Genomic DNA, 14,109 nt, shown 5'->3' with positions numbered 1-14,109 from the left:
TCTCCCACTCCCCATGCTTGTGTTCCCTCTCTCACTGTGTATCTCTCTGTCAAGTAAATAAATAAAATCTTAAAATATATATATATATATATATATATATATATATATATATATATATGACCTGAGAGGTGATTTGAGATCACCTTTAAAACGTCATCGAATTCATTTTTTTCATACATGTCTAGCAAAGTGTTTGGTACATAAAGAAACACTCCTAAATACTGAATGAATGAATCTACAAAATAAGAGTGCTGATAGTATTCATTCGCTACTATCTCTGAGTGGAAATGCTGTACTCAGAAATCAAGCCAAGAATGAGCCTGACAGAAAATAGGTGCTCAGTAAATATTTGTTGAGTTTAATTCATATAATTTTAGAACTAGAGAGGATCTTAGAGATGATTCACCTTCTGGTAATTTACTCTCTCTTCTATGCTTTTTGCCTATGTTTATTAAAGCGCATGAATTAGCAAGTATTTATTTAGCTTTTCTCCATGTTAACCCCTTGGATGCAAAGACATCGTGATGACTCACATGTAGCCAGATGCTTGGCAAATTGTAGGTACTCAAATGTTTGCTGAGTGAGAGTGAGACTAGAACTCTGCTGTCCAATATGGTAACCATTAACAACATGTGGCTATTTAAATTAATTAGAATGAAATATAATTTAAAATTCAATTCTTTAATCATACAAGCCACATCTGAAGTGTGCAATAGCCACATGTGGCTAGTGACTACACGACTGAACAGAACAGAGACTATTTCCATCAGTGCAGAAAGTTCTATTGGACTGTGCTGGTCTAGACTATTTCCTTCATTTTGCCGAAGAATATGAGCTCAGGGAAGGTGTCACCTGCTCGGAACCAAATCAGCAAAAGCAGAACTGGGATTAAAACCTGGAACTCCTAAATCAACGTCCATCATTGTTAAATCGTAACTGATTCATTTCAGAGCTCAAATTGTATGTAGCCCTAACTTAGAGCTGGTGGTATTATGGAAGCCATGGTCTTTGTCTTATGTTTGCCATAGAAGATATTTTATTTTTCTATTGCAATTGATCAATTTACATGTTTTATAAACAGGAAAAATATGACAGATAAAAAAAAATGTGCCTAGAAGCTCTGTACCTCCGCTGTAAAAGTAGAAAATAATGCCAATTTTAAAAGTGTTTTCCAGGGGCACCTGGATGACTCAGCCCTTAAGCATCTGCCTTTGGCTCAGGTCATGATCCTGGAGTCCCAGGATCAAGTCCCACATCAGGCTCCCTGCTCAGTGGAGAGTCTGCTTCTCCCTCTGACCCTCACCCTGCTTGTGCTGTCTCTCTCTCTCAAACAAATAAACAAAAACTTTTAAATAAAAAATGTTTTCCAGGTGCCTAGCTAAACAAAATGTTATAGTATCCTGACCTTCTGCCAATTTAATTAGAAAATGCATGAAATAGGTTCTGATTTAATGGTTGCTTTTTTAGTTTAGTTTCTTTAAAGCATTCCTCTTTGGTTTACTAAATTGAAAAAAATATTTGAATCAAAATCAACAAATTAATAAGGTTTGTTCAGATTTAGGATTCAAGATTGGTTTGGTGTGAATTCTTAAAAGATTTTCTCAGTTTTTTTTTTTTTTTTTGAGAGCATCAGTAATTTCTAAAATGCTCTTAGAGAACGTTATTTTCTACTACTTCTATAATGTATTTAGTTATGAAATTATTCTTTACTGTTCTCTGGAAAGAGAAATCTAGTTCTGCCTGATAAGAATAATTATAAAGAGATGAAGAAGTAATCATTCCCATAGCTACCTTAATATTGGATTATGAAGGAGGCAAGGGAAGAAAGGACCAAATCAGGGTTTAAGGATCCCCCCAAATGCTATCAGTCTAGGGCATTTAGACTATTACACTTGCTCAACGAAAGAACCTGTCTTAATCCACTGTAGTTATGCCCTGACTGGAAAGAAGTTGTTGACTAAATGTTGTGGTTTCAGATAGAAAAGTGTACAATTTAGTGTGTGTTTTTAAGAGCCACAAAGGCAATTTGCCATCTTTCTACAGAAATTTGAAAAAAGGTGAAAAGAAAGTGATGAAAGAAATCAAGTTTTAGAGTTAATGGAGGCACCTCAGAAAGTAATCTAGTTCTTTCTTTGAAAGCCTTCATTCTTCCATCAGGGAAACTAGTATTTAAGACAACTAAATATCAGTACTTAGGTATCAGTGATGTCCTTATTTAACCACAGGACCAAAGAAAGAGGGTATGTTTTTACTACCATATTTCCTTTGATGTGAAGTTAAATAGCTTTTGCTTGGCTAGGAATGTTATTATTCAAACTCCTATGTCATTCTCCTATAATCATTCCTTAACAACTCTAGTTTTGTTTTGGGCAATGGAAAATTAAGGCAAGTATTTAATTTAACATTTTTAGAATATATGCTTTTTCCAAACAACACAGTATAGCAGTATTTCCCCCAAATGAACAATGTATAGGAAAAAAAATGTTATGGACTCCCAAAGTTAATTTAAATTATTGTAATTACAAGGTTTCTTAAATCTCTATTAAACATAAAATTAGAGATCCTATAACTATAAAACAACATGAATTTACAAATTAAATATAACATAATGTCCTAAATAAATGTTTCAAGTTAATGACAATAATTGAATGTTCATTTATTCAGCAAATGTTTATTTGAGGATCTACTCTCTTCTAGCCACAGAGTTGTGTAATTATAGCTGGTACAATAAACACATCCCAAATTTCAATGGCTTTAAAAATTAAATGCTTAAGCAAAATAAGCCACTCACAGAATGACAGGTATTGTATGATTCCATTCATATGAGATACCAAGAGTAGTCATATCCAGAGAGATAGAAAATAGAATGGTGGTGTCCAGGATCTGGGGGGAGCAGGAAATCAGGAGTTATAGTTTAATGCATTAAGAGTTTCAGTGGATGATAAAAAAGTCCTACAGATGGATGACGGTGATGGTTGCACAACAATGTGAATAAACTTCATACCACTGAATTGCACACTTAAAAATGATTAAATGGTGCAAATGGTGGGTATTAATCCTTTCTGATGGCTGAGTAATATTCCATTGTATATATGAACCACATCTTCTTTATCCATTCATCTGTTGAAGGACATCTCGGCTCTTTCCACAGTTTGGCTATTGCGGACATTGCTGCTATGAACACTTAGGTGCACGTACCCCTTCTTTTCCCTACATCTGTGTCTTTGGTGTAAATACCTAGTAGTGTAATTGCTGGGTTGCGCAGAGGACCACAGGGGAAGGGAGGGAAAACTGAATGGGAAAAAATCAGAGAGGGAGACAACCATGAGAGACTCTGGACTCCAGGAAACAAACTGAGGGTTACGGAAGGGAGGGGGTAGGGGGATGGGGTAACCAGGTGATGGGTATTAAGGAGGGCACATGTGGTGATTAGCACTGGGTGTTATACACAACTAATGAATTGTTGAACAATACATCAAAAACTAATGATGTACTATATGTTGGCTAATTGAACATAATAATAAAAAATTAAAAATAAATAAAAATATGGTTAAATGGTAAGTTTGTTTTTTTTTCTAAAGATTTTTTAATTTTTATTTGACAGAGAGAGTACAAGCAGGGGGGAGTAGCAGGCAGAGGCAGAGGGAGAGGGAGAAGCAGGCTCCCCACTGAGCAGGGAGCCCGATGCGGGGCTCGATCCCAGGACCCCAGGATCATGACCCGAGCCAAAGGTAGACGCTTAACTGTCTGAGCCACCCAGGCGCCCCGGTTAAATGGTAAGTTTTATATGTATTTTACCATAATCTTTAAAAGTAATTTTTAAAAATCATACCCACAAAATTAATGCTAATTTCTCAGTCATCAATATTCTGGTCAGGAGGTTGGGAGAATGGAAGAGGGGCTCTGCTATAAGCAGCTGATAGAAAGACCCAGGCTGATGGAGGCTTTCTCATCTTCAGCACCCAGCTTCTAAGGCCAAATTGACATCAACATCCAGACATTAGATGAGGAAAGAATGAAAGAAGCACATGCAGGAGGTTTTTATGGACCATGGAAGTTTTATGGGCCTGGAAGTTGCACACATTCAATTGGGTGGAACTCAGTCATGCAAAAGAGACTGGAAAATATAATCTGCGTACTCAGGAAGAAGAGAAAACATGTTTGGTGATGACCTAGCACTCTATGCCATAGTCCATCCATTTGGTCATCAAATATCTATTTTACCTGGGGCGCCTGGCTGACTCAGTCAAAAAAGCATGAGACCAGGGGCGCCTCGGTGGCTCAGATGGTTAAGCGTCTGCCTTTGGCTCCGGTCATGATCCCAGGGTCCTGGGATCAAGTCCTGCATCGGGCTCCCTGCTAGGCGGGGAGCCTGCTTCTCCCTCTGCCTCTCTCTCTCTCTCTCTCTCTCTGACTTTCATGAATAAATAAATAAAACATTAAAAAAAAAAAAGAGCATGAGACTTTTTTTTTTTTATTTAAGAGAGAGAGAGGTGGGAGGAGCAGAGGGTGAAGGACAAGCAGACTCCAAGGTGAGCCTGATGAGGGGCTCGATTCCAGGACCCTGAGATCAGGACCTGAGCCGAAATCAAGAGGTGGACGTTTAACCGACTGAGCCACCCAGACACCCCAGAAGTGCATGAGACTCTAGATCTCAGGGTAATGAATTCAAGCCCCACGTTGGATGTAGAGATTACCAAAAAAACTAAATAAACTTTTATATATATATATATATATATATATGTTTCACCCTTCTTCTGAAATGGTATGCTCTCTCCCTCTCCAAAGGAAATAACCTAAGATCTCACTCAGTCACTTCATCAAGTTGAAAATACAGGATCTCCAGTAACTACACAAGCTTCTCCATCAGATCTGGATACAACTCTGTATTATCTCGTGATCTGGTGATTCTCAACCAGGGGTGACTTTGTCCCCTAGGGAATATTAGACAAGGTCTGGAGGTGTTTTTTTATTGTCACAACTGGGAAGGAGGGGGCATCTAGGGGTTTGAGGCCAGGGATGCTGCCAAACATTGTACAATGCACAGGACAGCCCCCCACAACAAAGAATTGTCTGGTTCAGTGTGTCAACAGTCCCAAGGGTGAGAAACTCACTGTGACCTATAACCTAATAAGATATCTTCCCCAATCACGCCCAATATATAATTATGGAGCAAATGTATTGCAGCAAATACTTGCAGGTGGTAAGGAGGAAAAAGGGAAACACTGGCCCACTGCAAAGATACAATTCTGCCTGGAGACATCGTGATGGTCCTGAACTGGCAGTGGGGGAGGTTCCCAAGCTAAACCTTGCTTCTACATTCTGCAATATTGTTCTCTGTGGTCACCGGCTCTACCCTCTGAAAGCTTTTCCTCTAAGCCCTCATGTGAAGTAGGTGTGGGGAAACATGAATTCCTTGTAAAGAGTACAGCTTTTAATATAGGCAAATGGTTTCTTTAGCCATACAGTCCCTCAAAAACTGAAAGACTTCTGATCTGTTTGCATCCAGTCAGTTCCCTAGGCCAGTAACACTAAAGTTCTTTCCTAGAGATAATTCTCAACCCTAATTTATTTCTTTGCTTTTTCACCCCAACACTTCTCCCCCTCTCAAAGGGCTAGCAGACTTAAATGTGAAGGCCACACCCTAAATCTAATCTTTGCGGCATGGCTGAATTTTAATGGGGTCTTGTTGCTCAAAAGCTCTTTCAATCTTATTTCCTATTCTTTGAAGTATAGAGCAGTCAGTTTTTCCAATCCCTTGAGGCTCCAAGTTTTTGTACTCTCTCTATTCCTTTTCATTTATGTTTGCATACCTGCTTATTATTGCATGAGCTCATCTCATCTTTCTAATATCTTGCTAAATGTAACCAGTAAACTTAACTTACTAACATTTCCTTTTCCAACCCCTTCTAGAGCTATGGGCTTTGTAGTCACCTTATTTGCCTTCTGAAATATTGCACTAACTTTTTTACCAAATGTCTTGCCATGGGTTTCCATTTTCCAGCTCCTAATAATAGTTTCTTTGTTGTCTACTGCCTGCCTAATTTTAGATTTGCATGATAGCACCCTATCTGTAACAATTTCTGTATTAAGGTAATGCTAGCTATTGGGGCAAACATACCTCAAAAAGTCCCAGTAAAATTTGTTTCTTACTCACCTAACAGTTCAGTATAAGTGTTCCTGGTCAGGGGTGGAGGAGCGGGGGAATAACCCTTTGCCATACAGTCACCTAGGGACCCAGCCTTCTAGAGGCTCTGTCATCTTCAACAAGTAACTTCAAAAGTTTCCCTTGACACCAAATTCCAACCAGCAGAGACCAGAAGAGAGGGAAGATCATGGGTGGGAAGTTTCTGTGAGCCAGGCCTGGAACTGGTGCCATTATTTCTGTTCACATTCCACCGGCCAATAGAATTTAAGTAAAAGTAGACTTCGCATCTTTCAGGAAGTGTTCTTGAAGGGAGGGAATATACCTTTCTTCCTTCCAGCTTCTTCCTGGCTGGAAGTGAGAAATGGTGCTGGAGCTCAAGCAGCCATCTTAGACCACAGGGTGAAAAGCACATGTTAAGGATGATGGAAAAACAGAGCTGAGGTCCCCGATAATCATGGAGCTCTCCTACCAGCTTTGCACTGCTTACCTCCTGACTTTAATTAAGAGAGAAATAAGCTTCTGTCATATTTAAGCCACTGTTGTTTGAGTTTTCTTTTATTTGTAGCTTAACCTAACTTTAACTTATATAATTATTCTCTAATTGTTTGGTATGGTTACTTTTTCTTCTGCCCACTCCTTTTAGTTGAAGACCTTTAATACTTTCTTCTCATAGTAGAGGAGACTGTAAGAACTACCAAATCTCTGACACAAGTAGTCTTAGCTTATGTCTAGCACCTTCAGATCATTTCAAGAAACATTTATTGAATACCCACTAATGCCAGGTACTGGTTGAGCCCATCTTCTACGAACTGCATCTTCCAGGTTCCTTTGCCTTCTGGCTTTGGATCATGGGAGGTACCAGCAGGAGATCAGAAGGCAAGAAGTGAGAGAGGCCAGGATATTTATCCTCCCTCCTTTCAGCTCCCCCACCAGACTGTGTGTCCCTTACCCTGCCCTCAGTAAAGAGTCCTTTCATTGAACTTTCCTCATTTAAACACTTTGAGTTTGATGTCTGTTTCTTGTCTGGGCTTTAATTCATTCAAACCATGGATCAACAAGAGAGTATTAGACTCCGTTCCTCCAGCTGGAGATCTTAAAAAATGCAAATCAGGCCCCTTCACATTTCTCTGTGTTAAAACGTCAACGGCTGCCTATTGTATCCCTGTCACCACACCCCACTGTAAGTTGCAGCCAGACTGAATGACTTTCAGTTCCTCCTGCAGCATGGGCTCTCTTCCTCTGAGCTTTTGCACATGCAGTACCTTTTTCCTGGAAACTGCTCCCTACCCCCCACTCTCATCATTCAGACATCAGTGCGAATGTCACTTACCCCAGGAACTCTTCCATAAACCTAATTATCCTCGTTAGAGGTTAGTATGTGCTCCCCAGGCAGCCTCTAATCACCATCACATACAGATAGAACTCAATGTTACATTGTACTTCCACCGCGTGCATATTTATTTGTGTCCTCTGGTAGACTGTAAGATATAGAACAGGGACTGCAGCTCAGATCTCTAGGACCTATTAAGGTGCTTGGTACCTAATAGGCTCTGACTAAATCTTAGATAGTACCTAAATGTTATTGAAAAAGCTTGAGCCCTCCTCCTCTAGCTACTGTCCTCTCTTCTCATTCACTGGCAAAAATCATAAAAAATAGTTTTTAGACACCCACTCCTCATTACTACCTTCCATTTACTTCCCAGACCTTTTTTTTTTTTTTTTTTAAGATTTTATTTATTTGACAGAGACACAGCGAGAGAGGGAACACAAGCAGGGGGAATGGGAGAGGGAGAAGCAGGCTTGCCGCCGAGCAGAGAGCCCGATGTGGGGCTACATCCCAGGACCCTGAGATCATGACCTGAGCCGAAGGCAGACGCTTAACGACTGAGCCACCCAGACGCCCCCTTCCCAGACCTTTTTAATCTCACTTTGCCACCACTTTTTATGGGGACTTCTCTTGCCAATAGTACCAATGACCTCCTAGCTCTTCAATGTAATAGATTCTTTTCAGTCCAAATCCCCTAGGAATGCTCTGCAGCACTTTCTGGAAACTCCCTCTGTTGTCTGGGGATCATGGATCTGTCTCTCTCTCTCATTGATTTGTTTGCATATCTATGCTATCCTCCATTCATTTATAAGCCCCTGTGTGTCTTATTCATTTCTATCTCAAGCCCCAAGGATAGTAGCATAGTGCCTGGCACACAGTAGTTCTTAATAACTATGAATGTTAAATGATTAAAACTCTTGGTTTCCAGCTCATCTCTCTTTTTCTTTCTTTCTTTTCCATCTCTCTTTCTTGATCTCTTTCTCTGACTGTTCTCAGGCACCTTCACAGACTCCTCTTCTTCCATCTACCCATTAACTATTCTTCAGAGTAACTCATTTTTATCCACCTTTGGGGTTTCAGCCATCAGAGAATACCCTAATTCCCTCATGTTTTTAATCTTAACCTTTCACCTGAGCTAAGGCTGGCCACTCTCCCAGGATATCTCACAGGCAGTTCAAATAACTCTTTCATTCCCAACCTGCCCTCCTCCTGCTTCCAAAACTCAGCCAGTGGAATTAACATGCACCTATATGTCCAAGTTACAAACCCCGAAGTCCCCTTAACTCTTCCCACTGCCTTTCCTGTCCTGGGGGGCAACCAGCTTTATCCACCACCAAACCCCCAAGCCCAACTCCTAAACTCTGCCTCTGGGTCTTCTATTTCTTCCACCTGGGACACCTCAGGCAAATCCTACACATTCTTTGAAATTCAGAACACAGGTTAACCTCACCTAATTGCTTCCTCTTCTAAATTCTAGACAAATTGCTTCTTTATTCTGAACAAACACAACTTGATGCTAGATTTAGTTTTTAATGACTGATTTACATATGTCTCTCACTAGATGGTAAAATTCTTGAGGGCAGGTTTTTGTCTTTGTTTTTTTGATCACTGGGTCTAGCCAGTGACTGACATTCTAAGGTGATTAAAAACTATTTTATAGGAATGAATGCATGAATAAATGAATGAACTGGGAATGAGAATCTCTGCAATCACACGCTTTCAGAGATTAGTGGGAGGGAATCTTGAGTTAAAAGGACAATAACTCAGTTTGAAAAAACTAACTTTATGTAACCAAGTAGGCAACATATATTGTAACAACATATACATGCCTATGGAAGGAAGGTAATCGCCGTGCATCTTAGGGAGGCTTTATTTTCCGGCTTTTCGGTTCTCCGTTATGGACAGCCGTATTTTAAAAGGGAAGGTATTATTTTAACCCCTCCTGTACTCTTATCCTGGGAGACAGGAATTAAAGTATAAATAAGAGAAAACGCCTAGAGCAGTGCAGTGCCTGGGCACCTGGCAGGCCCTCAACACATTTTAATCCCTTTCCTTTTTCCTGCCTCGTCCTCATTTTACATTAGAAGCCTTGTGAATTTAGAATATCTAAAGGAAATTTTAGTTTTAGGATTTCGATTTGACGAAAATAACGTCGTGGAGATTCTGATTAACCCTATTAACCCATGACTCTCAAACCCAAGAGAAAAAAAAAAAATCACTGGAGGGGGAGGGGGGAAAGGAGGCGGAGCAAAAACTGAAACAAGGCTGAGAGGAAACTGTAGAAGGAAGGTCCTTTTTGGTTGGGTTTGTCTTTATTTAACCCCAGAGAGGCGTGACGCTCTAACTGCCGTCGTGGGTCAGTTTCCCGGCGAAGCGCCCGCCCGCCCCGAATTTCCTCGCCCGCCCTCCCGCTTCCGCCCCGCGGTGCGCTGCTGGCCGCCGCCGCTAGGGGCGCCTCGGGCCCCGTGGCGCTGAGGCAGCGGCAGCAGCGGCGGCAGCGGCAGTCTTCCAGGCTTCGCCTCTCCCGGCTCTCAGACGGGCGGCGGCGGCGGCGAACTGCACACCGAAAGGGCGCCCACAGCCCAGGCGAGCTGCAGCACGACCAATCCTCGCGGGCGGGCGGGGTCCGCGCCGCCGTGCTCCGGCCCGGGCTGCCGCGAGAGGCGGCGGCGGCGGCGGCCCCTGCCCCGGCTCCGGCCGGCCCGCGGCGCCCCCCGGCCGCGCCCCCGCGCGCAGCTCGCGGCCCCGGCCATGGGGCTGCGCGGGCCCGGGGCTCCCGCGAGCTGAGGCGGCGGCGCCGGCCCGCGCGCCCCTTGGGGCCGCCCCCGCACCCCGCTCGCCGGCGTCTGGCTCTCATGATGATGAAGAAGAAGAAGTTTAAGTTTAAGGTGGACTTCGAGCTGGAGGAGCTCTCCTCGGTGCCCTTCGTCAATGGGGTCCTCTTCTGCAAGATGCGGCTGCTGGACGGCGGCAGCTTTACCGCAGAGTCCCCCAGGTAACGCGCCCTCCGCGCCCCTCGAGCCGCTGCGCCCGCGCCTGCCCCGCGGGGGTTTTTTCGATGGGCAGCTTGTCATTCCTCGGCCCATTTGCTCCAGGGGGAAGGCCAGCCTCGCGAGCTTCTCTTTCTCCAGGGACCAGTCTGAAATCAGTCAGGAGTTTATTGATCTGCACGAAGTGCTTTGCAAATGGGTCCATCTCAGCTGGGCTTGGCTCCTGCTTTCCTGATTCCAGATGGTTCCCGGTATCTGCGCTTCCCTCCTAAATTCTCTGGGAATGGGAGCAATGGCCAGAAGGAAGAGAATACTTCTGGTTTATCTTAAGACATTTCCATATTTGCGAAATGCAAAGTGGAACTTGAATTGTTGTTAAAACAAAAGCAAAAATAACTCAAACTGCTTGAGTTCCAAGAGCCCTGGCTCTGAACAGAAACCTGTGTTTGGCGTAACTCCTTTTCTCTTGTTGCTTACTTGGGGACTCCGAAGCCCAGGATGCGGCCAGGGTAGGCCCGATCAGGCTTGACTTGAGTCAAGTGTTCCCTGGCAGATGAGACAACAGTCTGTGCCTCATCAGAGAGCTGCGTCTGCAGTTACGCGCTAACACTCACTGAATTACCAGTCTTGAGGTGGCCACTGGTGGCTCTCAATGTGAAGGACTTAGAACCAGAAGGAGAGCCCAGACATGCCCTCATTTTGAAATGAGCCGCTGGGCACTCTCAGGGAGAGTCATTGGCAGGTTACAGAATGAAGCCAAGGGTGGTAGTGTTCCTTGAGTCATGTAAGGTCTATTTGGTAGGTTGACAGATTTGCTGTAAGGTAAGTGTTCCTTAAGAAAATAGGAAATTTACAGAAACTTTTAAAATGAATTTTTAAGTTCCTGAGATCAAGGTAAGAGGTTAACAGTTAATGCTTATTTTGCCTAAATTTACTGCTCATAGACTTTATTTTTACCCTAAAAATATTCTGCTTTCTTTTTACCTGTCATCCCTATTAGTGTAAAGGAAATAAGGTCAATGGGTTGTGGAATTGGGGTCAGAAAATTGTCTGCGGTGGCAACGCTGAAGCCTATAGAAGCCAGAAAATGTAAATGGCTAGTTGGCCAAAGCAAAGGATGTATAAAGCATTATCGACTCTCAGAATTAAAGAAATTAGCCAAGGATACTTTTTAAGATTAAACTGTGCTGCCAGATCTTTTGTGGCTATTCAGCTAATTAATTGCACTACAATCATTTTTAACACACTGGTGAGAGAACAGTGTGACTTAAAATGGTGCAGCAAATATTGTACCAGCTCTTCAAGTGTGGAAAAGCCAAAACCAATTCTTGAATGTCCTGTAGGTGCAAATGACTGTCTTACCCTGTGTCTTACCCTGTTTGCTGCAGGGTCCCACCCTGCCACTTCTGGCAGTTAGACCAGCTCTTCTGGGTCTCTGGTGACACCTGGTGGTCAGGGCACCTCTCTCTTACCTCATTCTCCCTCAGATTATTGATTTGGCTTGCTACTCGCAAGTCAGTTATTCCAGTATTGCAGGCAGTCATTTATTCAGCAAATACATGTAGGTTGGGTCCTTTAAGTATATTATCTTATTTCATTCTCACAGCAAACCTGTGGGGTAGGGATTCCTTTTTTGTGGATGAATAAACTGAGACTCAGAAAGCTTAACTTTCCCAAGGCCTGCAGATCTGGTAAGTAAGATGTCAAGATCTCGATACAGGTCTGTCTAATTTCAAACAGACTGATGCCAGATGAAGGAGAAAATTATGTGCTGTGCTGAATGGGGAGCTTCCTAATGATTTTAACAAGCAGGGGGTATAATTTGATTTCTAATTTGCAAGAATTGGAAAGGAGAAAGCGGAGTATCCTGGGTTCAACTTACCGCTTTCTCTTCCGACAACAATGTGGCCTTACCCCTACTGTTTGGAGGGAAATGATTTATAATAAGGAGCCTGTGCCTTGTTAGGTAGAGGTAGTTGGTGTAAAACTAAGAGCGAGGATTTAGAATGAGGCAGATCTGCATCTAAATCCCAACTGCACCATGATAAACCTGGGTGGGTTATTCAGCCTCTCAAAGTTTCCGTCTATAAAATAGAAACCATCACTGGCATATAGGGTTGTTATGAGGATTTAGTAAGATGATGTACCAAAAACAGCTATCACAGTGCTCTAGCACCCAATCAACATTCTTCTTTTAAGATTTCTTTATTTGTCAGAGAGAGAGAGAGAGAGCACACGCACAAGCGGGGAGAGCAGCAGACTCCTCAGGAACCTGATGCAGGACTCGATCCCAGAACCCTGGGATCATGACCTGAGCCGAAAGCAGACGCTTAACCGACTGAGCCAGCCAGGCATCCACACCCAATCAACATTTAAAGAGAAGACAAGGCGCTTGTCCAAGAGGGTTTGCTTCCTTTAAGATGTTGATACTTAATTCCTTTATCCTGAGAATTACAAAAGTGTTGGTTTGAAAAAAGCTACCTCATTTTACAAAAAAAAAAAGAAAACTTGAAACACCTAAAGGATATGAATTATTTTTAAATTGCATAACTTTTAATTCTTGGATGCCAGTCTAGGCATTGCATCTCTGATTAAATGCTAGATTTTCGGGGTACCTGGTGGCTCAGTCGTTAAGTGCCTGCCTTCGGCTCAGGTCATGATCCCAGGGTACTGGGATCGAGCCCCACATCGGGCTCCCTGCTCAGCAGAAAGCCTGCTTCTCCCTCTCCCACCCCCCCTGCTTGTGTTCCCTCTGTCGCTGTCTCTCTCTCTGTCAAATAAATAAATAAAATCTTTAAAAAAAATAAAAATAAATAAATGCTAGATTTTAATTTTTTAAAAAATAAGGGGTGCCCGGGTGGCTCAGTCAGTTGTGTCCCACTCTTGATTTCAGCTCATGTCATGATCTTGGTCCTGAGATCAAGCCCCGATCTGGCTCCACACTCCGTGTGGAGTCTCCTTGTCCCCCCACTCTGCTCCTCCCCCTCTAAAATAAATAAATTAATTAAATCTTAAATCTTTAAAATAAAAAACTCTGTTGCCAACCAAACAAAAAACAAAACCACAGTAGCTTTCCAGTGGAGCGTGCTGGGAGGATTAATTTGCATTAACGAGGAAGTGAGGATGAGAGGACAGCTTGAACAGGTCACCAGTAGGAGCTGGTGATAGCTCAGCCTGACTGCAGAGAGAGTTCACATTGAACAGAAGCAGAAGATAAAGACTTTGAGTACCATTATAGTTTGCTTTCCACTGCTCATAGGATAAAAGTCAATTTGAGATTCTTGCACTAAGTTCTATTGTGATTAAAGTGGTATTTAAACTGGCTAGCTGGCTGATGTTTGTCATAGACGAGAAATGGGGAGACAAATTAGGAGTCTGTTAAAATAACCCAGAGGAGCTAATAAGTACCTGAACTTGTAGGTTTTTCATATAAGTGGCTGATAACATGATAATGCTATGACAAAGGCCTTGATGACATGACAGAGTAAGAAAGTCAAGAAGAATCTTTGTTTTGTTCTGTTTTGTTGAGGTGTATCACGGTATGTGTGAGGTGTATTTGTTGATAGTATATTGTGGGGGAGGATACGAGGAGGTAGGTTATATGTTGGACACACTACATTGAGATGACAATGAGTGATATGCAC

General features: G+C 42.5%; 1 protein-coding gene across 1 annotated transcript in view; it reads left to right on the top strand.

The window, feature by feature from the left end:
- The first annotated feature begins 10,218 nt into the window (after window positions 1-10,218).
- EEIG2 (EEIG family member 2) overlaps window positions 10,219-14,109 on the top strand; it is an 84,335-nt gene continuing 80,444 nt past the window's right edge. The window contains exon 1 of the mRNA XM_036109944.2: window positions 10,219-10,470. Coding sequence (XP_035965837.1) covers window positions 10,331-10,470 — 140 coding nt within the window. The 5' untranslated portion in view covers window positions 10,219-10,330. The remainder of the gene's footprint in view (window positions 10,471-14,109) is intronic.

Source organism: Halichoerus grypus, chromosome 5 (assembly GCF_964656455.1).
Source record: "Halichoerus grypus chromosome 5, mHalGry1.hap1.1, whole genome shotgun sequence".
Classification (NCBI taxonomy): Eukaryota; Metazoa; Chordata; class Mammalia; order Carnivora; family Phocidae; genus Halichoerus; species Halichoerus grypus.
Note: the sequence above shows the minus strand (reverse complement) of the source record. Positions and strands in the feature narration are given on the sequence as shown.